This window comes from Macaca nemestrina, chromosome 8 (assembly GCF_043159975.1).
Source record: "Macaca nemestrina isolate mMacNem1 chromosome 8, mMacNem.hap1, whole genome shotgun sequence".
In the NCBI taxonomy this organism is placed as follows: Eukaryota; Metazoa; Chordata; class Mammalia; order Primates; family Cercopithecidae; genus Macaca; species Macaca nemestrina.
The window spans coordinates 38,829,606-38,855,798 of record NC_092132.1 but is presented as its reverse complement, the minus strand read 5'-3'; the positions used below and the strand labels follow the sequence as shown (position 1 = coordinate 38,855,798).

The following is a 26,193-nucleotide window of genomic DNA, read 5'->3' as shown; positions in this document are numbered from 1 at the left end:
AAAGCCTATGTTTCTTTAAAATAGTCCATATCCTCAGAAGAATTCACTTACTGTGTCCCTCAACACTTGTATGCATTGCTATCAGATTTACAGATCTGTTGTGAGAGATGAGCCTCTAATGGGAGCTTTGGCATCATTGTGTTAGAGATAAGAAAGCTCCATCATCCTAGATAGATTTTGAACATGGTGCCAGTTATTAGGAAAAGAAGAAATGTTTTTGTTTGTGGAGGAAGCTTGTTAGCAACTGAGAAGAAACTGTCTTTGGACATAATGGTGGTAGTTGCATAGTATAATAGAGATGGACATTCCTGGGTTGAAATTCCAGTTCTACCAGCTTTGCACAAAACTATACAGCACTGGACAAAACCTTCCTGTGTCCTGTTCCTTTCCTCATTTATAAAATATGAATAATATTATTTCAAAGCTTTAATGAGAGTCAAATGAAAAAAATACGTAAATTTTCCAGCACAGTATTTGGCACTATTTAAATGGTAGTGTTCTTTCCAGTCAAGGCTCTCTAAGTCACACAAAATTAAAATGGATCCAAGCAAACTCAAAAAAGATAGCAATAGTAATGATTGGGCAAGCAACTGAATTGACATCCACAGGCCAGGCTCCATGGGTACAGGACTTGGTCCTAGAAAGTCAGGGGCCAAGGTTGGCTCTCTCACCCTCTTCCTCCAAAGCCTTTGACTTCCACTTGGAAATCAGTCTTTTCCATTCTCCTGCCTGTAGCCTAGTTTCTCTCCTTATCCATTAGCTTTCACATGACTTCTGTTGTTCTGACTTCAACTGGGCCCCAGTTCTACATGTCTAGGAATGTTACCCAAGCTTGCATAGCTCCCTTGTTGAAGAGGGGAGTCCATGTTGGCTCTCCATGACCTGTTCCTCAAAGCTGCTGACTACATGATGAGGTCGCACCTGGCACTAAGAGGTGGATTCTGGAGCTCAAAGTGTCAGGTGAGTAATATTCCTAGACATATCTACTCTCTGTAGCTGCAGTGGAATCACATCACATTGAATTTATCCAGGGACTTTAGAACCTAACCCCTTAGAAAGTATAGAATGTGCTTTTAATATTATCATCTAAGCCTCACTATAAGTAAATCTACTAAAATTTTACAGCTTTATATGAAACACAGAACTAAAAAGCAGAGTATACCTACAAACAAACAGAAACACTTTCAAATCCTTATTCACACCTCATTTACCACCAGGGTTTCAGATTATTTTAAAGGCAATAAGTGGACATATTAAGTGTCCAAACATCTGCATATAGACTTTCCTTTAAATCTTCCTTAAAAGAAACTTTAACACACTTAAGAATTTCTCTACAGGTGGTATACATACAAAACCATGCATATGGTATGAATAGATGATTTGAGTACTTTTAAAATCATAAATTTGATAATATAGGTTTTTCAGCTCTTCCATGTTGACTCTAGAAATTACTCCCACATAAGTTGGCAGTCCACGTGATAGGATTATCATGGTTCATTCAGTGGAATATGGCTATTCTGAGTTTTTATTAATGGTGATATTTATTAATTACTGCTTGATCTCATTCGTTGGGTTAATTATATTAGTTTGCTAAAATATATGTTAGAGCTGGAGGAAGTGATCTTACTAAGGTTAATTTAAAAGTCTTAGCTAAAGTTTATGCAACTAATTAGTCTTATAGCCAGTATATTTGGACTCTTACTCTGTGTGCTTTCCCTCATCAGTCCAGCATCTGCCTGTAAGGTTTGCTGTGTTTTGTAGTCATGGACTGCTGAGTTACTTGAAAAATATAAGCTGTTAAGAGCTTAGAGCTGCAAAACGAGAAAATATAGCTGTGCCAGGACAAGGCCACTGCTATTAATGGAAAGACAGTGTACAACTTGTTGCCTATGTTTGTGACTTAGGGCTAGCGTTCAGCAGGAACACAAAAGAACTTAATTCACTGGATGAATCTCTAATTTATGTGAATTTTTGATGGAACGCTTAGATACCACCATCTTTTCTCTTTCTGTCATATACAGTATTATTATTATTATTATCATTATTTTGAGATGGGGTATTGCTCTTGTTGCCCAGGCTGGAGTACAATGGTGCAACCTCAGCTCACTGCAACCTCTGCCTCCCAGGTTCAAGCGATCCTTCTGCCTCAGCCTCCCTAGTAGCTGGGGTTACAAGTGCATGTCACCACACCCAGCTAATTTTTGTATTTTTAGTAGAGACGGGGTTTCACCACATTGTCCAGGCTGGTCTCGAACTCCTGACTTCAAGTAATCCACCCACCTGGGCCTCCCAAAGTACTGGGATGACAGGTGTGAGCCACCCATATACAGTATTATTGATATCCTCCAAACCAGATAGGATATTTAGCTTTTTGTAAAATTCTATAGGTATTAAAGCTTGCAGCACTAAAAAGCACTGCTTTTGAACTCTGACAGATGCAGACAATTTGTCCAGTAACCAAACTGAGTTTCTTTACTAATATATTTCGATAGCATGACCTTAAACTTGGGACAAAAAGGAGAGAGGAAGAGTTTTATTGAATAAATGTTCCTAGGAAACAGCTGCTTAACAAATGGTTGTACAGCTGTTTGCAATAACATGGAAGAAGCCTATCTTTCGATAATTATGACATAAGTTTTTCTTGTTTGTTCTCCTAGAGTTGTCTGCAAAACGTTTATGTAATATGCCTGAAGGTTATACTAAGAAGGAAGCATTTCAGAAATGATTGAAGCTGGTTATCTGTGTGCAAAAGCCTGTGAGTGTGTTTGTGTGGGCCTGGGCACATGTATATGCCTGTGATTCACACATCTCTTTTCACAAAGGATTTGAGGTCCCTCAGGATGTCATTCATCCTGGGTAAAAGCCACCTCAGATTACAAACAGTTAATAGGTTAGATGCTACATAATGCTCGCTTCAACTTAGATTTTTTGAAATCTTACAAGTTGAAGGAGGTGAGAACCTGGAACTCTTAATTTGCACTGGGGCAAAATTGTTCCTTTGTGCTGAAAACATGCGGCTGACAAGATGCCGCTGGGAAAGCCAAGGTTTTTTAGAAGAGTTTGCTGTATAATTCATAAAGATAAAATCTGTAGTATTTTGTACTTGAAAACTAAAATATTTTAAAAAGACATTATCCAAATTGAAACTCTAGCAGTTAAAACACACAGATAGGGTATGGTTGGCTTTCTGCAGTGCTGATCTGGTTTCTGTCTTAGGTCTATTTGTACAGGACAGATATTCTACTTTCTTCTCCAACAAGACTCAGCCTGGACTTGCCTGGTGACCTGCTTTAATTGAGCCAGGCACATTCTGTAGGGGAAGAGCCAGGCCAGAAATAGCCAGGATTTAATGGTGAGAACAACGGCATTCCTAAAATCCTCAAATCTAAGCTGAGCATGGTGGCTCACGCCTGTAATTCCAGCACTTTCAGAGGCTGAGGCAGGTAGATCACCTGAGGTTGGGAGTTCCAGACCAGCCTGACCAATATGGTGAAACCCTGTTTCTGCTAAAAAAAAAATACAAAAAAAAAAAAAATTAGGCAGGTGTGGTGGCGTGCGCCTGTAATCCCAGCTACTCAGGAGGCTGAGGCAGGAGAATTGCATGTACCTGGGAGGTGGAGGTTGCAGTGAGCCAAGATGGTGCCTCTGCACTTCAGCCTGGGTGGCAGAGGGAGACCCTGTCTCCAAAAAAAAAAAAAAAAAAAAAAAAAGAAAGGAAAAAAAAGAAATACGAAAAACACCTCAAATCTGATATCTCCCACTTCCTACTTAGGTTGAAACAATGTAAACACTAAATTTCAAGGAATGGCAATTAGTTATGTGTACAAGAGCCTCTTTGCATCCCTGGTTGTGAGCATCTAATATGAAGTAACTAGTCATCCCAACAAGAAGACAGTCTGTTTTTATTAGACGTGGTTATAATTAATTCTTGTCCCATTTATACCGTGACATCAGTACCTCTAGATGATAACAATGCTGAGGAACTTTCTAAGAAAGATGATGTCTTGAGGCTTCTCACTAGATATTTTGGAAGAATTTGGAGGGAACAAAATAGTGGTTACTATTTGGTATCAGACCAGGGTATGACTTCTCTAAGTCTCTATTTTTATTTTCAATAAAATGTGGATGATAATCCAGTCTCACTATGGGATGCAAAGTGTTTACCAGATGTTTTATGTTTCCTATTGCAGTTCTAAAAAGTCATGCAAAACTTAGTGATTTAAAACACAAATTTATTATCTTAAGTCCCGACATTATGAAGTCCAAAATGCATCTCACTGGGGCTAAAGTCGAGGTGTCAGTAGGTCTGTGCTCCTTTCTAGAGGCCCCAGGGGAGAATCCATTTTCCTGCCTTTTCTAGCTTCTAGAGGCCTCCTACTTTCCCTGGCTCTAGGCCACCTACCATGGTCAAAGCCAGCAATGTCCCAGCAAGTCTTTCTTACAGCATGTCACTATGATACTCTTTATTTATTTATTGAGACAGAGTCCCACTCTGTTGCCCAGGCTGGAGTGCAGTGGTGTAATCTCAGCTCACTGCAACCACCACCTCCCAGGTCCAAGTGATTTTCCTGCCTCAGCCTCCCTAGTAGCTGAGATTAGAGGCATGTGCCATCATGCCTGGCTAATTTTTTTGTATTTTTACTAGAAACAGAGTTTCACCATTTTGGTCAGGCTGGTACCAAACTCCTGATCTCAAATGATCTGCTTGCTTCAGCCTCTCGAAGCGCTAGGATTATAGGCATGAGCCACTGCACCTGGCCACTATGATACTCTTGATATCATATGATAGCTCTTGCTTCCCTCTTCTACTTGGACCCTTTTGATTACAATGGGCCCACCTGGATAATCCAGTATAATTTCCCATCTCACAGTCAGCTGCAACCTTAATTCCATCTGCGTCCTTAATTTCTTTTTGCCAAGTAAGGTAACATTCACAGATTCCAGGGATCAATACAAGGATATTTTTTAGGGGTCATCATTCTGCCTACCATGTTGGAGTACCTGCTACTAAATAAAAACACCAGGAATGGTAGTTTTTGCTGTTCTTAACCCAAAGGAAGAAAGATCCCTTCTCTGAATGGGTTTTGTTGTTTAGGTAAGAAAATGCCAACTGACCAATGTCCCAGAAACCAAATGGGCGTAGAGCCCCAGCATGCTTCATTTCAACACCTTTCACAAACAGTAGTTTTGGCATTTTGCCTACCAAGCTGAAAAACAAAGAGCGGGGTTGTTACGTCTGACCTAAATACACATGGTCTGTAACTTTCCATACCTCTTCCCTTCTTGAAGATATTTTACTGCTAGGGTATCAACTTATTTACATGTAGCTGACTCCTCAAAAGTGGAACTTGAATGCCAGCCATTCTGTCGAGCTTGAAGCGCCACAATCCAGCTGTGAGCTAGGCAGCTTTCCCCTTATATTCTGTGTGCCTCTGAAAACATCTCCAGAATTCAAATGACCATTTTGACGTAAGTTATCCCTTCCTCCCTGCTGGTTGCAAGGGCAGCACCACTCTTTCTGCCATGCGTAAGTCAACATTTGGAGTCACTCGCCCTCTTGTACTAACACTTTCACAGTTCTCTCAACTAGCCTTCCTCACTGTGCTATCCAAGTTCAAGGATTGCTTACCCTTATCTGGACCACAGGCAAAGCCTCTGAACCATCTCCTGCCTTCCTTCCTTCACTGATTTCTATCATCACTCCCTGGAGGTCTCAAGTCCCTCCTTCTCATCTCTTCTTCCTTAAATCAATCCTTCTGCCTTAAATCAGCCCTTCTGCTTAGCATTAAATAAGTCTTTGTCAGCATGCCGAAGGGTGCAGGGAACTATTTTTAAGCAGCTAGCATATGCCAGACATTGTGCTTAGACATTTTGCATACATTATCTCATTTAATCCCAACTTAATGCCCTGGCAGGTAGATGTTATTTCCTCTTTTATTCCTCTACTTTTTTTTTTTTTTTTTTTTTTTTTTTACTAGTGAGGTAACTGGGACATACAGAACTTTATGTAATTCAGCCAAAGCTACATCGTATGTAGCAAAGAGAGAATTCAGACTCGGCTGTGTCTTACTTCAAGTCTCTAGTTTTACCACTACATTTACCACTACCCTTGTCATTTGACCTTGTTTGAAAGTATCTATTTTATTAGGCTGGGCACTGGGCACTGTGGCTTATTTCTGTAATCCCAGCACTTTGGGAGGCCAAAGCAGGATTATAGCTTGAGGCTGGAAATTTGAGGCCAACCTGACCAATGCGGTGAGACCCCCATCTCTTTAAAAAAAAAAAAAATGATTTTTTTAAAACTGGTCAGGCATGGTGGTATGTGCCTGTAATCCCAGCTATTCAGGAGGCTGACGCAGAAGGATCACTTGAGCCCAGGAGGTCAAGGCTGCAGTGAGCTGTGATTGCATCACTACACTCCAGCCTGGGTGACAGAGCGAGACCCTGTCCTCTGTCTCTAAAAAAGCAACAAACAAACAAAAATGATGAAAAAATATTCATTTTATGAAGGCCTACCTATGCTCATGTACTTTAGGGGCAAATCTTTCGGTGGCCTAATGACAAGCATATTATGATTGGGTCATCTTGGTGGTGGTTTCTGTGGGCAGCTAAAGACTGCTATGTGTACTATTTTTTATCAGAGATCTAGTACTGTCAGACATCTCCCTTTGAAGTGGCTTGTAGATTAATCCAGGTACATTTCTCATATTTTTTGAAAAGGATGGGTTCTGAGGGAAGGAAGTAATTTTTCTATATATGAGTGACTTTGAGCCACAGTAAGTTAGAGTTCTTGTGGAGGTAAATAATCTTGATAAATCTGTTCTTTTGTCATTAGAGATCAACTCTCAGTACCCAGTGACAGGCCCAAACATGCTTTTATTCTTTGACCAAAACACCCACAAAGGAAACAGAAACCAGTTGAGCAACTTTGCAAGTGGGTGCAGAAGTATTCCTATAAATAAAGCTTCTCATTGTGCTTCTCTGGTCATGTTAGGTTTGGAATGCTGATGGGTTTATATCGTCCTACTCTGAACTCTTAGTGACAACATTGCGAATTTAGCTCTAGCTGATGCCTGCTGCATTGCATTTTTTAATATTTGAATTCTGCTACTCCTTAAAGGTGACTGAAATCATAAAGCCCACTTTATAGAATGAACTTTGTTCGCCACTTACCACTCCACCATATGCTTTCCTGATTGCTTTCTCTTTTTACTTTCTTGAAGAGAGAAAAACATAACATAACTCAAAATCTTAGCTGATCTTAGTAAAAGGAAGACTGTGTGGGCAGTGGGGCGTGGTGGGTCATGCCTATAATCCCAGCACTTTGAGAGGCTGATGGGGGAGGATCACTTGAGCCCAGGAGTTTAGGACCAGCTTGGACAACAAAGAGCCCATCTCGAAAAAGTAATAATAATAATAACAATAATAATAATAATAAAAGGAAGAGCATTTTCTAGGCCTTGAGAAGTTTTCTTGCTCATAAAGAAGCATCAAAGCAAATGCTATATACACAGGAGGTCAGTTTGGGCAACTCTTTTTATATTCACATAGTAGGCTTTGATTCTAAGTAGATAATAGAAAAGTTGTAAGAAATGGTCTTCAGTAATATAAGGAAATACTCTTTCAAACCTGTTACTTTTTTATCGGAAGGAAAATGTAAACAGGATCAACTATTCTACATAGGTCTTAGGTTTTTGTGTAATTATGAAAACAACATAGCAGAGGAATTAAGACTTTAACCTGAAAATTAAAAGTGCTCTCTGGAGTCATTATTGGGTTAATTGTTAAAATTAGAATGCAGATGATAGATTATAGAAAAGTATTCTATTAATGTGAAATTTTCCAAAGTTGAAAGCTCCACTGTGATTATGTAAAAGACTACCCATATTTATAGGACATATACATTTCCTATTTAGAGGTAAAGGTCTATGATGCATGTAATTTACACTTAAACGGTTCAACAAATGTATGTGTATGTGATATGTAAATATAATACACACACACACACACATTTATGAGAGAAAGAGAGAGAACACAAATGTAAAGCAAATGGGATAAAGTATTAACAATAGTCAAATATAGGTAAAGAGTATATGTTTTTCCTAAACAATATCCATTCACATCTGTGGGAAGATGATGCTCAAATTTAAATTTCCAGCCCAGAAGATTATCATAAACTCTAGACACATAAATCCAATTGTTCGCTAATAATATATGGTAAAATATTTCACAGGTATTTTAAAATCAACCTTTTGAATTTTTGTTTTTTATAATTTACCCCTTTAAGCCAGTTGCCTTCAGTGTTCTCTGGCACCAAATTAGATTCTTTCCTCTCCCTCCCAAGCCCCCACCAACACTGCTACAATCCAAAAATTCTGTCTATTCAACCCTGCAGATTCTCTTCAGTTGATCCACTTCTGTCAATCACTGCTGCTGCCATTATTCAGTTTCATATATCACACAGTTTATAATCATCACCTTCTAAGTAGTCTCCTACATTCAGGATGTGCCTCCTCCAATCCATCTTCTTATTTGCAGCTAATTTCTGCTGTTCAAATCTGATCTTGTTCATGCTCTGCTTAAAAGCCGAAGTATCTCTCTATTACCCTCAGATCAAAATCCAAATATGCAATATCGTTACAGTGCGTGTGAAGGCACTGGTTCTTGCTTAATTTTCTAACCTCATCTCTCTCCTCTCACCCTACCATCGTTTATCTTATCCTCTCTCATACCAAGCCCCAATCTCACTCAACTCCTTTCAGTGGAAGTTCCTCTGGCTGCCAGGCCTCTGCCCGTGCTAGTCTCTCTGACTTGAGCACTTTCCTTTTCCTGTGCTTCCAACTACCTTTTCAATACATAATCCTACTTGCCTGATTTACTCCTTCCTCCTTTAAATCCCAACTTAGATGATATTATTCTAAGAAACAATCATGACATCCCAAGTCTGATCCAACCAATAATTAGATGCAAATTTAAAATAAAGTAATAAGATTCTGCCTTTTTTTTTAACTAGCATAAAGCATGTACACAGTCCTTCAGTCAATAAGGTTTTCCTTAAATATTTATTGAATATCTATTCTATGCCCAGCAACTTCTGATTGGGTCATTGAACAGATATTTATTGATTGATCTCCTACAGTGTTCCAGACACTATTTTGGAAGCAGTGAACATTCTTAGAACTTAGATTCTAGTAGAGGTGACTAATCACAGACAATTAGATGGGTAATATCAGTTAGTGATAAGTGGTATGAAGAAGAAACACACACAGGGTGTTGACTTAGATACAGTAGTCAGAGAACACCTCTCCAAAGAGGAGGTATGTAAGCCGGGACCTAAATAGAATGGCAGAGCAAGGGCTGCCCAATGTCTGGGGAAGAGCATTCTAAGAAAAGAGAAACTGCAAGTGCAAAGGCTTTAAGACAGGAGCATGCTTGGTGCATTCAAGGACCAGAAAAGAGGCCTGTCTGTGTTCAATTTAGTGAGCAAGATATGTTGGTGGAAAGGAGTCCTGAGGGCCAGAACCTGGAGTGTTGAGCAGTGAATCTGCTTTGTCAGGTTCAGTTTACTCTGTATGGATTTCAGTTGTCCTAATAACTTTGTGAGTGAATGCAGAACACAAACTGGGCTGCATTTTTTATGGGGGTCAAGGATGATCAAAGGAGAGCATCTCTAGTAAAAAGTTATTTCCCTAAGGGTTAAAGACTGAGAATTAGATAGACCCTGGAGAACCAGAAGGGTGATGTCAGAAAGATAGAAGTAAGTAGATCAAAGTGCTTGTCCCACGCAAACTGGCAGTGCCAGTCAGAGCGTCTTGGCATCTAATCTCTCCCCTCTGCCCTTTCCCACCCGCATTCATTCCCAACTGTTCCAAAATTAACTTAGAACATCTTCATTCTTTGCCAGCATTAAGTGGGGATGGAGAGTCCTGTTGCCTGTAAACAGCAGTGACTTTTGTAAGGAAGTATAACACATTGTTTAAACAAATAAAATAATGAATTCAGTTTTTACATCAGCTTTCAGCACAGTGGCCATTTAAATAGACCAAATGTAGTGTAATTTTAATTTCCATATCTTTGTATGGTAAAAACATGTAAAAACAAAAATAATAGGTCGTTCTGTTTTGCACGAGAACTGCCTTATTTCTAGGATTAATCTGTATGACTGAGAGAGTTTGAATTATTTTCCAAAAGGATAGCTTTGCATTTTCTTTTCTTGTTAATCAGTCTCTACTCATTTCATAATTTCCTCCTTCAGTTTTTTTTTTTTTATTTGATCTTTGCTTTTTCCCTTTTCTCATGTTCATACCTTTAAGATTGTCTACCTTTTGTAGAAAAAAAACATTATTCTGATAGGAATACTCTTTCAAATTTGTGTGAAAGAAATGTAAATACATACATAAGATAGAAGGAAAACTGGAGAAGAAAATAATATGGAAATGAAATAGTATATATAAGGCATGTAGGTTAAGTCCAGTGAAACTCTGTAAGGTGAACATATACACTATGAAGCAGTCTCCAAAGCATGATTGATGTAAGTACTTAAACAATAACTTTATATAATTTTGGGGGTATAATAACCTTCATATATAACTTGTTACATATGTAACTATCATTCATTTTCTTCAGATGACTTTTTATAGAAGCTTGAAATCAAGCTCAAGACTCATTTCTCATTATGATCTGAGAATTTTTTCTTTAATTCATTTCCTTTCTGCATCTCTTATGACAATTTTGTATTTTCTAAGTCAGATAGTTAAGAAACTCTTTGTTTTCAGAAGTTCATCATAATGCTTTTCTATGTGTTTAGGACTGTATTAACATTGTTTATTTTGACAGAGCAGGCAAAATGTGAAATATCTACATACACTTTTATGGCTCTCACTTCTTGAAAATTTTAAAGCTAGCATTCACTGAGTATTTATTACATTCCAAGTACTATTCTAAGTATCTTACATATATTAAATACTTTAATTCTCACACAGCCCTATGAATACTAAGATTCTAGTTTTCCAGGTGATAAAACTGAGAGGCAGATGGGTTAAGTAATTGGCCCTACACCTCAAGGCTAGAAAGTGAAGGAACTGAGATTTGAACCCCGGTCAACTATCTTCAGAATCGTAACTGCTCATCCCTCTGCAACATGTGCTTTCAGACAAGCATTAGCCAGTGCAGCTCAGGGAAAATAGGAGGCAAGCTGACTACTTATGCAGGTTGCTGAGAAATATAACAGGATGGAAGAACAGAATGGAAAACATGCTTCTTACCTAATATGAGACATTTTTCCCTAGCAAAAACAGAACTTTGGCTATTTTCCTTCAGGCAGAAGAAAATATGTTCACACAGAGGGAAAGAGGAGGAAATGGAAAGGGCTGTTTGGATCAGATGACTGAATCACCAGTAACCCGAGTGCCAAGCGTAGGCTGGCCTCAAACATATAGTTGCTCAATAAACTTCATTTTCATTGCATGCTGTCTGACCTGGTTTAGTGAAGGCTCTTTAATGAAATCTAAACTTATAGGAATTTTGTGATGTATTTAATTTCCACAAAACCTAACATACTTGATATGTCCTTTTTTTTTTTTTTAGTTTTTGAGTCGGAGTTTCACTCTTGTTGCCCAGGCTGGAGTGCAATGGCACCATCTTGGCTCACTGGAACCTCTGCTTCCCAGGCTCAAGCAAGTCTCCTACCTCAGCCTCCCAAGTAGCTGGAATTACAGGCATGTGCCACAACACCCGGCTAATTTTTGTATTTTCAGTAGAGATAGGGTTTCGCCATGTTGGCCAGGCTGGTCTCCAACTCCTGACCTCAGGTGATCTGCCCACATCGGCCTCCCAAAGTGCTGGGATTACAGGCGTGAGCCATTGCACCTGGCCTGTTATGTCCTGTCCGTATCAGCCAACCATAGTTGTTAGTAAAAGTAGTTCAAAATTTCTCCTAAGAATTGCTCTTAAATACCTACTCTCTTCCCTTGAAAATGAGTTAACTACTTAGTAAGTAACCTTTCTCACAGAAAAACTAGATGTTTTCTCTGGACTTCTTTCCCTTGCAGCCATCCCCTGGAGAGCCTTGTTTTAGAACTGACACCATTTATATGGCTTGGCATCTTGACCGCATTTGTTTCCCCATCTGGCACTTCTTGGGGGAAAGTGTTCATTTTGGTGTTCTGTGGAGTGCATTTTGAGAAACGTGTACACACTACAAGTGAAATTCACATCTCAGGCTAAGACTATACCCTCAGCATTGCAATGTGATATTAGCAAAAGTGCTTTTATTATCCTACCTGCCAACAATTCACATCTATAATTAGGAAAACTGCATGATTTCAAAATTACCCAAGTCTTGGAAAGACTTGTTTTTACCATATGTGTTTCTGTTGTAAAAGGTCTATTATTTTCACCCTCTTAAAAAAGGTTCAGTTTGATCAAGTTCTAATTATATTCTCAAGCACATTTTTCCATCCCATAAAAATAAATCCATAAACCTAGACATTTAAGTCACATTATCAATATACATGGTCAATCTACATGGTATGACAACAGATATAAGGAAAATAGATAATTCAACTAGGATATAAAGAACCAACTTAGAGTAAAATACATAACTAAACTAGAAAAAGAATCTACAATAAAAACTAGAGATGTAGAAGCAAGAGCATTTTTGACTGCCGTAAATCAGAGCTTCTTAGCAACCCACATCCCAAAAATGGTAGATAGCCAATATTTGTCAGAAATGATGTTGATTGTGTACCTAGTGGACAGCTCTAAGCACAACTATAAGATTGATTTGGTTTTACAAAACTTTGAAAGAAGTAAAGTTAACTGACCAGTGACTCGAGTCTAGCTCCTATTAGATTCCTAATGAGAGCAAAGAATAAAGAACAAATGACCAAATATTGGGAAATATGTATCTTATAGATACAGCATGTAGATAAATAGATATATTTACTTTTATACATACCGTCATATGACCAATCCATAGGCGTGTTTGATATGGCGGTGTGCATGTGTATGGTTGTATAACTCTCTTATCCATATTCAGACACAATGTAAATGTAGATAGTATTACTATACCATCTATGTGAGATGTAAATATTGTAAAAGCCTTCCTTTGCATATTCTGCAGATGCTAAAAACCACCTGTATTTATGTTTTGTTTGGGTGCTGCTTCTGTGTGTATGAGTTTTATTGTTACATGAAGTCTTGCTTTAAAAAAGAGCCAATTTGACTGAGCCCTGTCATCCTAGCACTTTGGGAGGCCAAGGCTGGTGGATCACTTGAGCTCAAGAGATCAAGACTAGCCTGGGCAACATGGGGAAAAATAGGCCAGGTGTGTTGGCTCATGCCTGTAATCCCAACACTGGGAGGCTGAGGCAGGTGTATCACTTGAGGTCAGGACTTTGAAAACAGCCTGACCAACATGGTGAAACCCTGTCTCTACTAAAAATACAAAAAATTAGCCAGGCATGGTGGCACATGCCTGTAGTCCCAGCTACTCTGGAGGCTGAGGCAGGAGAATCACGTGAACTCAGGAGGTAGAGGTTGCAGTGAGCCAAGATTGCGCCACTGCACTCCAGCCTGGGCAACTGAGTGAGACTCTATCTCAAAAAGAAAAAAAAAAAAAAAAAGCTGGGATGGTGGCAAGCACTTATAGCCCCATAGCCCCAGCAACTCAGGAGGCTGAGGTGGGAGGATGGCTTGAGTCCAGGAGGCAGAAGTTGCAGTAAGCCGAGATCACGCTGCTACTCTCCACCCTTGGCAACAGAGCCAGAACCTGTCTCAAAAAAAAAAAAAAAAAAAAAAGCCAATTCATTCTTGCTTTCTGCCTGCTGCTATTGTTTCCCAGAAGTCTGCAGCTATGCTGAATGATTTGAACATGAACATCAAGGCATCTTCAAAACATTTCTGCTCTCTCCTTATGCTCACCATATAAAGCTGCAAGGAAACATTGTGTCATTAATTTTCTATACATAGCCTGCTTGGCAAATCTTGGAGAATAAGCAGCATCTCCCAGGGTGGTTGTATGCATAACATGAGAATATTCGTTGAAGCACTTTGTAAACATAAAACATTACACATAGTAAGTCATTGTTATCATTGGCATTACTTTAATGTAGTAGAATGGAATCCAGGACTGGAATCAGCCAGTCATGTCACTAAGGAAGAGAATGGAAATTAATATCCAATTAAACACCTTCTTTTTTTTTTTTTTGAGATGGAGTCTTGCTCTGTTGCCCAGGCTGGAGTGCAGTGGCGTGATCTTGGCTCACTGCAAGCTCCGCCTCCTGGGTTCACGCCATTCTCCAGCCTCAGCCTCCCGAGTAGCTGGGACTACAGGTGCCCGCCACCATGCCCGGTTAATTTTTTGTATTTTTCTTTTTTTTAGTAGAGACAGGGGTTTCACCATGTTGGCCAGGCTGGTCTCCAACTCCTGACCTCAGGTGATCTGCCCACATCAGCCTCCCAAAGTGCTGGGATTACAGGTGTGAGCCACTGTACCAGGTCAACCACCTTCTTATAGCAGAGTACCAGAAGCTTAACTAGAAGTTTTACATAAGCTATCTCATGTATTGAATAGTATTCATAGGGAATACTGGGACTCTTAAAGGAACCAAATAGAGTTTGTAGTTAATACAGATGTAGCTCCATAGAGAAGATTAGACATCATGAATGTTCATTTGAGAATGAATCAGCTTGCCAATTTATATCATTTTCCTGTAAAAGCTTATTGGCTTGGTCATGTACTTTACTAGTCAATGGCTACTTATTATGGAGCTGTCAGAACTTGGCCAAGACCATAAGCTCTATCTTAGTATTATTACTATTTATACAACTTCAGCATTGTGAACTGGTGGCAACATGAACTCCATTTTCTTCATGATCATTGTCATTTCATCACCTTGTACTAACTGTGCACGTGGTTTTTGACAATTTGTTTATCTTTTAAACTTACCCCTGAAGCCCACCTGTTTGGGCATCCATTAGTTCTTAGACTCACAAAGATCTTTACCCACTGAGTTGATATTGTCTGTTCTCAATGGTTGTGATCTCTGCCCTCAAATAAAATATGATGTTACAGCATGTGTATATCTCAGTGAGTTGCTGCTGAAGGGTTTCATAAAATGTGATGACAGGAAAGAAGGAAAGGCAGACTTCCACCACAATCTTTTCCAGGATTCTAAAGTTTAAGGACATGAACACTAAGTCAGAAGCAGCCAGGCTATAGGTGCTGCCCTTTGCTTCTACCGGGATAACAGGGAATGTGGATTAAAAGGGGACTAAGGGCTCATGCCTGTAATCCCAGTGCTTTGGGAGGCCAAGGTGAGTGAATCACCTGAGGTCGGGAGTTCAAGACCAGCATTAGCAACATAAGGAAACCCCACCTCTACTAAAAATACAAAAATTAGCCGGGCATGATGGTGTGTGCCTGTAGACCCAGCTACTTGGGAGGCTGAGGCAGGAGAATGGCTTGAGTCCAGGAGGCAGAGGTTGCAGTGAGCCAAGATGAAGATGGCAGCACTGTACTCCAGCCTGGGTGGCAGAGCAAGACTCCCTCTCAAAAAAAAGGGGGGGGGTGGGTGCTAAGTACAAAGAAGGAAGTTATTACTACTTTTATCCATTCATTTAATTACTAAGCAGTGAGCGCTGTTGTGTGGACTTTCCTCTTGCCCTCCTAAGGAAGAAAGACAAAAAAACTATAATGCAAAGCAGTGTGAACTATATCCATTATGATGCAACTGGAAGTTCTGGGTGCAAAAAGTCGAAATTATGTTCTGACAATGGCTAGCAGTATTTACGTATCGATAAAGGTACAAAACACCAGCCTGGTTCATACTCAGCTTATCAAATCTACTACCTGTTGTTGCTATTAGGACTATGAAATAGAGATTTGTTAAAGGTGCCCATGCCATTTATTTACTTTATGATAAGAAATTGTGCAGAGGCTAGATACTGAGTCTTATGATCTCACTCCATGATAGACTTTACAGGGCCAACTTAGTAATGTATCATACAGAGCATGTCGTCGTCACCATTTCTAAAATGTTCAGTGAGCCAAGAGCAAGTCCACAGTCACAGGGCAGGTACAGTGAGTTTCCTGTGTGCAGAAACAGAAACTTCTGAATCTTGCACGCTGCCACCAGGGGTCAGGGACCGGGCCGGAAGAGAAGGCACTCTGGCAGAAAGGAAGTGTTATATTACCCTGAGAAGCACAGGAACCAAAATTCCCGTCTCCTCTTCTTGAAAGCAGCTCACTGCTAGCTGAGCAAGGTTCGAAGGAAGGACCTTAGAAATGTTCTGCCAGCGCAAAGGTATGTGTAAGTGCTCTTTTAGTGGCTTTAAATAAGTTATTTTGGAAAGTCAGATACAGCGGACATTAAAGGGCACACTTTGTGTTGCATTTTCAAATTCCAGATGAGCTGTATGGATCTATGACGATGCAGTTGGAGGTTCTATAGCTACTGCCTCCAAAATGCGAATGTTTGGTTGGGGAGGTTAGGAGGGATTAAACTCTGTCAGAACACTTAAATCTGAATAGAATATCTTTTTAAAAAGATTTTACATATGTGTAAATTATTTCTCTATGATTTGCTGTAGGTACTGCTGCTAATTATGATTCCATAAGTACTCCCAGAAATAGATTCAGTCAAAATAATTTTGAGTCTCTTCATGTCCAGTGATTTATTTTTTATTCATTCATAGGACATTTTTCGGTAAGATTTCCATGTTGCCTTACCTTATTCTTCACTCAAAAATTGTCCCTAACTCGGGTAATGGCAGTGATCAAGTCACATGCTCTCACTTTTGTCACCACTGTATTCTGGGTTTCAAAGACTTGTAATTCATTTCAAGTCTTAAGACTCTCCACACGATCCTCGTAAACATTTGCTTAAATGTCTTTGTTCTTCATTAGTGTTTTATTACGTTACATTCTCTAGGCTCCAGCAAAATGAGGCGAGAAATAGGAGGAATTTTTTTTCCCTTTTTTCTTTTTTTTGGTTGAAGTTTTGGTCAAACAAGCCAAAATAATATTATCTTTAATGGATCGACCTGTACTTTTAAATGGAAGGAATAAAGATATAAAAAGAACTGAGGCGTGTAAGTAACCTCTTTGATTTTTAATGGCATGCAGCAGATGGAATTCATTATTGACTTTTAAAAATGAAATTGCTCTGCATTATTATTTATTTATAGTTTTCCTTTCAAAAGAAGTAATTACCATTACTAGGTTAGTTTTTCCTCAATCACAAGCAACTGTGTGACAGTATCAGAATGTATAATATACTTTACCACTTATTTAGTCATGAGGCTAAATGATGTTGCAGGATATTATCCCTTTTTAAATTAGTAATAAATGTATGGGTATAATGCACAACTAAGAGGTTGAGTATCTTTTCTTTTTATTTGGGTAATTTCAAAAGCAATTATTTCACATCATAAGGTAATTTATTTATGAAATTCTCATTGCTGAAACAAAAGTGTTTTTAATTAGAAATAATCTAATTTCATTTTTCCAGTTCGGCACCCAGATACTGTGATGATAGTCAAAATTTATGCAAATTACCAAGTGAAATGTTTAGGTGATTGGTTTTGAGCCCAAACAATTTTTTAAATTTTAATCACAAATTCTAAAACTTTTCAGTCATTGGGGAGGTTGATAACCAGTCATAACAAAATTTAATTTTTAAGCAATGCCAAATATTTAATCAATTACATCTAGTTCAAATTTGAGAGGTATTAAAATTGCCTTTGTAATAAAAAAATACACAAGAAAGGAGAAAATTTTCTGGTGTTAAATACGGAGCTGTCAACGTTATAAAAATGTATGAACCCCTTTTCAAAGCTGATGTTTTAAGGTATCATTTCATATACAGGACAGCATTTATATTTAATAAGATCAGGAGTTTTGGCATGAGCAGGATTCAGACCACTTTTGAATTTCAATGAAACTCCTGGTTCAATTAGATCCCTCTTCCCATCCTTCTTACCTCTTCCCAGCCTATCCTCCTTTCCCCTAGCTGCTTCCGCCTCTGTACTCCTCTCTCTCCTCCTCCCTCCTATGCCTTATATCCTCTTGGCACTTTTACACTGAGACATCATTTTCTACAAGTGGATCTGCTGTCTTCAACAGTGGTCATTGTTGTGAGACTGAAGGATAGCAATGAATATTTCATATATAGCACTTAAACCTCTTCATCTAGATTATGCATTTTGCTTCATTGTACCCATCCATAGGCACTTAATAAGTGCTTATTGATTGCCTAGTGAGATTGTATTATAACTGATTTTGAGAATTTTCATACCCTCTGCAGTTACTAGTGCTATATTTCTTTGATTCTAAGATGTACATTTTTTTCACATTTTACCTTTTTAAAATCTAAAATCACCTTGTGATAAAGGTATATTGTGATTTAATTGACAGATTTTTTTTTTTAATCTTTCTTTCTTGGTCGTGCATCTCACAGTCAGTGGTATCTTAGATTGATGAAATGCAGCAGTGAAAATATATACCTAAGTCTGTGACTTGTATAATATGTTAAAGGCCATATATTTGGAACTTCATAAAGTCTTCTTTTTTTCTTATGTGGTTTATCTGGGGCCAATTTTGGTCTCTCCTCACTACATTCTTCCACTCTGGCTTCCTGGCACTGTGGTTCTAACTGTTCTTAGGCCACTGTCTTGACTGAACTCCCTGGAAAATACTCAGAGAATTTTATTAGTAATTACCAACATTCAACCGTAATGCAATGGACAGGGAACAAGTTTTTAAAACTGAAGACCCATGTTCAAGTTATGTTTCTGCTCATTAAAAGCTATTTGTATTTAGCAATCTGATAATTATTCCCAGAGCTTCAAATTACACATCTAAAGAAGGAAATAATACAAATAATTTCTTCATCTATGAATTAAGACAATTAGTAAAAAATATTGTACCAGTAAAACTATTGAAAATGAAATGTGTATGACAGTATTTTTAAGCCATGAGGTACTGTTAAATTATAAATCATAAGGATCAACATTAAATGAAACATTATTAGAAATGTGTGAGTAGACAGGGAAAGGAAAGAAGGAAAAATTATATAATTCATTCCAAATTAGAGAGTTTTAAATTATCATTGGAAACGATGATATGACCCATTAACTAGCTTTCTGAATTTAGAGAACCGTGAAATCTATCTTCAGATTATTTCTTGCATATCAGAGTCTGGTCTGTTCTGAATTCCAGTGCTGAATGCATGCCAGTCTCTGAGAGCTTGTATCCTTTACTGAATTAGCAAGCCACAACCCACAGTATCTCCGTGGTATTACAAATAAAAGAGATTACTTAGATTCCCCAATTCCTTTCCTGCCTTGATTCTTTCCATTTAAAAGTGAGACCCCTGTCTCTACAAAAAATTAAAAACTAACTGGGCATGGTGGTGCATGCCTGTAGTCCTAGCTACTTAGAAGACTGAGTGAGAGGATTGCTTGAGTCCAGGAGTTCCAGGCTGCAGTGAGCTGTGACGGCACCACTGCACTCCAGCCTGGGCAACAGAGTGAGACTCGGTCTTAAAAAAAAAAAAAAAAAAAAAAAAAAAAAAAAAAAATTAATTGTATTGTTTTTCACAGTTTCAAAAACATACAATAAGAGTAAAAAAAAGACTTGTTATTATTGCATCTTTAAAAGACAGGATACTTCAATGGCACTTGAAAGAGTACTGTTGAATAGAATTCAATTGCTATAGTAACTATAAAACACAAGATTATCCATTAAAAGTTAATATATTTAGTGTATGTATTACTTTTGAGCATAGGGATACTTTGAAGAGGCAAGAATAAATAAAAGAAGGAAATGCTGTATTAAAGGTATGTGCAGGTTAAAAGGGGAATTGAAGCAGAGGGAATTCTTAGTCATTACTTGAAAATTCTGGTTTTCTCCTATACTGTATGTGTCAGTGGAAAGTCTTTTAATATCTCATTTAAGTCACTTTATTTCCAAAGACCACAAGTTATGACTCTGACATGAACATTTAATCGTATGCTGGGGTTTAAAAAATGTTTCCATTTCAATATATTATTAATAAAGGCAAACACATCAGGCCCACTTGATGTTAACTGCTATACTTGGTGCTTTTCATTCACCAATTCATTAACATGTTGACACATTTTAGCATAATAATATATTATTCATACATTAAACTATATTCTTATTTCCATTAATGGAATTATCATTTCTCTAGCTATTCAGGCCAGAAACATTGGTGTAATTCTAGGCCTTCTCTTTCCTACTGACCCTGCATCCAATCAGCCTAGAGATCCTGTTGGCTCTCTTCTCAGAATAAATCCAAAATCTGTCCAGCCCTTACCACTTGCACCGCTTCCTCCTCGGTCCAAATACCATCATCTTTTGACTGCACTGTGGCAAGAGGCTCCTGACCGGTGTCCCTGCCTCTGCTCTTGCTCCCCAATCCCCACCCCAGTCACTTTTCAGTGAGGCAACTGGGAGGAATGTGGTTCAAACATGAATCTCATTGCATCGCTCCTTTGTCCAAACCCAAAGTCCTAATCATGGCCCACAGGGCCCTAACTGATCACCCCCAACAACCCCACACACACACACACACACACACACGCACACACACACACCCCTACCTTACTTCATATAATTCCCCCACCATTACTCCACTCCGACTTCAGTGGTTTCTTTGCTATTCCTTGAACACACCACACGTGCTTCTTTCTCAAGGCCTTTGCAATTTTTGTGCCCTCTACCTTGAAGGCGCTCCCCCTAGAGATCCATGTGGCCAACTTCCTCACTTTCTTTGGGTTCTTATAAAATTGTTTTTCAGTGAGACCTTCCCTGACCACCGTACCTAAAATTTCAAATTCCCTGCCCATCAACAGTTCACATGCACTCTTCTCTGCTTTTCTTTTTTCCTCCTTAGACTAACACATATAGGTGTGTGTATATTTATCTACCTTACTGGAACACAAACATTATAAAAAATAAATGTTTTGTCTTTTTTCCTCCATATTCTATCCCTTGTACCAAGAGCAGGGCCTAATACGTAGAATGTCTTCAAACATTATTTGTTGAATATATCCTCAGTTAACCCTGTACCCTCAGTAGGTACAATTATTACCCCCATTTTACAGATGAGGAAGTTAAGGACAGAAAAATTAAGAAACTTATTCAAAGTCAAACAAGCTAAGCAAGCGTCAGAGCTAAGATTCAAACCCAAAATCCTGGCTCCAGAATATATGCTCAGATCACTGACTAAGTAGATTAATCAGAAGAGAGCTACCTATAGATTCCTCTGTTCCCTGAGATTTTCTTCAATATTGGTTTCATCCAGTTAAATGGAAAAATTGAATGTCATCTGCTACTGACAACATAGTCAGATACAGTAAAGCTCCTTTTTCCCATTCCTCTTTACTGTCTTTTTGTAAAAAAAAAGTATGAGATCTTTCAAAAATAGAAAATATATATTTTTTAAAAAACAGCCCTAATCCCACCCATGTGGACATTAAAATAGTAATGATAAAGTTAACATATACAGAATAGTAAAAAAAAAAAAAAAGCACTAAGGAAAATTATAAAATGAAAACATGCATTGAATGCCTATTATATTCTGTAATAAGTCGGCCCTCTGAGGACATATTTGGTATTATACATGGAGTCTAATGAGAGAGACAGACACATACTCAGTCAGACAAACTCTAAATTGGAATTTAGAAGAAGAAACATCAAACAGAGATCTTCTGACAGCTGAAAGTGGAGCTTGGTAGAATAAATTGTGGGGCAGGTGAATAACAGTGGTGGAAAGGGATTAAAGAACTAGAGACTGAAGAAACGGTTTCTGAAAGAGGAGGTGGGAGAGTACCAAAGAGAAATGTGACTTACCTCACTATTTTGCTATAGATGAGGAGACTTAGTATGGGAGAAGGTTTTTAAATAACATTTTATATGCTGTAGACTAGAAATTACAGGAAAATCAGTTATTGAAAGGATGCGTTGAATTTAACTTGTAAAAGGGTATCATTACTTATCCAAATGCATCATGTGAGAAAATTGTCAAGTTCATTTCCCCAGACTACCTCAATCTATTCCTTCTGACAAACCAGAACAAGAAATTCTGTTTTCCAAATTGTTATTTTTGCCAACACATTAAGCCAGCTTCAGCTTGCTACAGTGCGCACACACATACACACACACACACACACACACACATACACAATTATCCTGTGTTACCCTGTGTCTGTTTAGTGTTTTCATTCACACATGTGTTTTCTTACCTCCCCACCCTCGTTCCTCTGGAAAGTCAGGTTTTCAACCGATTATTTCCCTGATTTGAGAAGGTCACTGGGAACTTGCTTTCATTCAAACCATTGGCAGTATGGTCTAGCTTAGTGACAGACTGCTGGGTCACTCAGGTCCTTCGATAAGAGGGCATAGTGTCCTTGTATGGTAGCCATTCCAAATAAGGAAGTAAAGAAGGAGTAAGATATTTAGATAACAAATGTTAAGAAGAAAAGGATAGAGTAATGAGACTGGAGTAGGGTAGGGCAGTGGTGCAATTAGCCTGGATAACAATGGGGGCATCTCTGAGAAGGTATCATTAGAATTGAAACCCAAATTGTGGGAAGAAAGCAGAAAAACAAGGATCAGGAAGAATAGCTAACCAGGTAGAGAGAAAAGCCTGGTGGTGGAAATTAATTTGTTTTGTTCAAGGAACAGAACAAATACCAGTAAGATTGGACAGAGTGGTAGGGGTACATAAATGAGGTCTCAGAGATAGCCGAGGGCTGGGTATCCACTCAAAACTGACCTTCATTTATGTCTACAAGCACTGGAATTGCTGTTTTTTGGATGTGTCCCAGTTGTAAATCTACCATTATTTATTGTAGAAAATAACTTGACATTGCTCAGCACTGTAAGAAACCTTTGATATACATTCTCATTTTCTTTAACATTTCATAACATCACTTTGAAGTTTGCAGACCTGATGTTTGTTTTTGGTTTTGTTTTTGAGACAGGATCTCACTCTGTTGCCGGGCTGGAGTGCAGTGATGCAATCATGGTTCATTGCGGCCTTGACCTCCCTGAGCTCAAGTGATCCTCCCACCTCAACACCCTAAGGAGCTGGGACTTCAAGCATGTGCTACTATGCCCGGCTAATTTTTCTATTTTTTGTAGAGATGGCATTTCATCATGTTGCCCAAGATGGTCTCGAATTCTTGGGCTCAAGCAATCCTCCCAACTTGGCCTCCCAAAGTGCTAGAATTACAGGCATGAGCCACTGCACCTGGCCAAGCCTAATGTTATTTCTGTTTTATTGATAAGGAAATTATGATACGAAAAGTTACATGAATTACATAAAAAGGTCAACTCCCCTTCCCTCCCCATACCCCACATGTTTTGACATGCTATGCTTAACACACATATTGACTTGCTAGGCTAAATCAAAATTTTCAAGCTGGGAGCAGTTGTGTGCACCTGTAATCCCAGCTTGCTGAGGCAAGAGAATTACTTGAGCCCAGGCAAGAGAATTACTTGAGACCAGCCTGGACAACGAAGTGAGACCACCCTCTCTATAAAAATAAATAAATAGAAATTTTCAGAAAGTCAAAACTGCCTTTTAGCTTGGATAGAAAATGGATTTGTGACTTGGGTATAACTGAGGCTCATCATTGCTCAAAATACGAAAACAAAAAGAATTGCTGCAATGAATTAAAAACAGGCAACCTTGGTTTGTTCTAATAGCACATGTGTGTAGAGCAAGAATCTACATTCTCTGTTCAACCACATCGTTGATCCTGCTGGGTGGCTAGTTTATAATTCATGTGATGGTCACTGTCAGATTTAAGTTTTAAGTAATTCTCTCTGGAACATGTATTTGAGGAGGGCAGGACAGCTTAGGCTTGGTGAGATATGTTGACAATCCGAACTAGGGTAATAATAGTTTAGGTCTCCTCACTTAGCCATCTTAGTCACTAAGGTTTGTCTGCATTGTATAATCAATAATGTTTCCCAATCTTGTTGAAATGACCTCACGTGTGATAACACTTAAAAATTCAAAGAAGTGAGCTATAGTTACTTTTCTTCTATTTTGTATATGTTTACTTTATTGTAAATGTATACTAGATTATTTATGTCTTTATAGGAATTTTCGTTATATTTAATACATACTTTTTTCTCCTCTCTATGGTTAAAATTGGTTTTAATTTTATATCTTTTCAAACAGTAATGTAAAATTTTCAGAAGTTAAAAAATTATTTTCTATCAAGAAGTACTATGGTGCTCTGTTCTGGGGTGGGTGTGTGTGTGTGTGTGTGTGTGTGTGTGTGTGTGTTTCTTATAGCATAAGTTCTTACAAGAAGAAAGAAAAGTTTCTTAAGTTGAAAAAACAATGTAGATACATTAAAAATATTCCAGTGTTGAAGCTATCAAGCCCACTCTTTGAAGGCAAAAGATAGCTAATCATGTTTTTCCTTTTGAAAAAAATTTTTTTAAAAGATATTATATAGAAATATATTATTTACTGACTCAACTATTAACTAAAAAGCCTTTCCACTCTATGCAGATGATAAGATGAAGGTATCTTTAAAATTCATTTTCTAAAAAATCCCAGTCTTTCTTGTTTCTTGCTTATTGTTTTTATGATTTTAGTTGTATTTCTGCACCTGTCATTCTCTGTATGACATGGCCTTGATTGAAGTTTGGTGTCTTTTCACTTTTCGTTCAGTGTTTTTCATACTTTTACATTAATTTACTTATTTTTGCTTTGGTTTTCTGGTTTATTAACACCTTCTCTGTCTGGATTATTAAATCCATGTTGTAAATTTTTTTTACCTTAAAAGTAGCTCATTTTCTTAGTTTTTTTTTAACACTTACACATTTATTAAGCTTGAGGTATGTGTTTAAGAATATCTTTAAAAAAATTATTTCACTTTTCTTCCAAGTGTCAAAGCTGCTTTCCTGGTTTAACATTGTAGATCCCTGCAATAATTTTTTACAAGTCACTATTACCAGATCTTAAACTTGAGGAAAAATTTTTGTGATATCACAACTAGTGTTGTGATAAATATTTCAAATTAATTTTTAAATATACATGATAATTTATCATATTTTAAATGCATCATGATTTTAATGTGCTTAATAACTTTTGTAAAGCACTCGGATATATTTTTCTTATATTATTTAAAATATTCGAGTCCTGAAAAATATGAAATGCTTGGATACATTTCCTCTATTACGTTTCGATGCTTTTCTCCAAAGTTAACCTTTCGTGTCTGCAACATCCTGTATCTCAAAGTACATGCACATGTTATGTAAACAACTAAAATCAAGGCCAAAAAAAGTACATGCTATTAAGCAAAATTGGATCAGAGGCACATCCGTAAAGGAAAGAATTCAGGATAGAATAGTGATATTTCAAAAGAAAACTTGGTTTCTCACAGATTCCTCATGGTATATATTCAGATGTTGTTACATAAGAGAACATTCCTTCCAAATTATTTAGTTTCTGGTGTTTTGAGACAAGAGTAGCCTTCAATATGTCTTAAACTTGCCTTGCATTCATTGCTTTTTAAATGTATGCATTTTAATATGGAGAATCTCCTGCAAAAATAATGGAAAGGGATTAGTGTTTTACAGTGGAAATGCTAAATGCTGTTGAGATAAGGAAAATCAACTTTTTGAAAGAAAAAAGATGAAATAATAGCTATCTGATGGTTAAAAAGTGGTAAAGTGAGATATTCTATATTTGTGTTTTACATCAACTCCACTATTTTGTCTGATTTACTCTTGAATCAATGTAGTAGCTTAATGATGATGACATCATCAACATATGAAGATGACAAAAACAATTAAGCTACCAAACTACCCAAATGTTTTTAGGGAATCTTTCTATTTCTTCCCTGCAGCCAAGAAGCAATTATACTGACATTTAGTTCTTTCACTTCCAGCAGGAAACTTACTTACTCTTTTTTCAGAGATGATTGAAACCTCATGCCACTTAGCAATAAAGAGACCACCATTACTGGTGGGATTCATAGTGGAAAGCATTAAGCATTTTGGAAGTGAGTCCTAAAGCCTTTACCATGACAGGATTGATATAGCAATAGGTGGAGATTGAGGACACAGGGATCCACCAGCTATTCGTTCTGCAGGTCTGTATGATTGCACTTAGGAGATTCCCCATGCTTACTATTACA

At 37.9% G+C, this 26,193-nt stretch overlaps 1 protein-coding gene across 6 annotated transcripts in view; it reads left to right on the top strand.

Annotated features, from left to right (window-relative positions):
- LOC105475999 (oxidation resistance 1) overlaps positions 1 to 26,193 on the top strand; it is a 469,579-nt gene that overhangs the window by 320,051 nt on the left and 123,335 nt on the right. Inside the window, exon 1 of one of the 6 annotated variants that reach the window (XM_011731546.3) lies at positions 16,200 to 16,307. The exons of the other annotated variants lie outside the window; for them this stretch is intronic. Within the exon in view, the coding sequence (XP_011729848.1) occupies positions 16,289 to 16,307 (19 nt within the window). The 5' untranslated portion in view covers positions 16,200 to 16,288. Of the gene's footprint in view, positions 1 to 16,199; positions 16,308 to 26,193 lie in introns of those variants that run through there. 6 annotated transcript variants of the gene reach the window in all.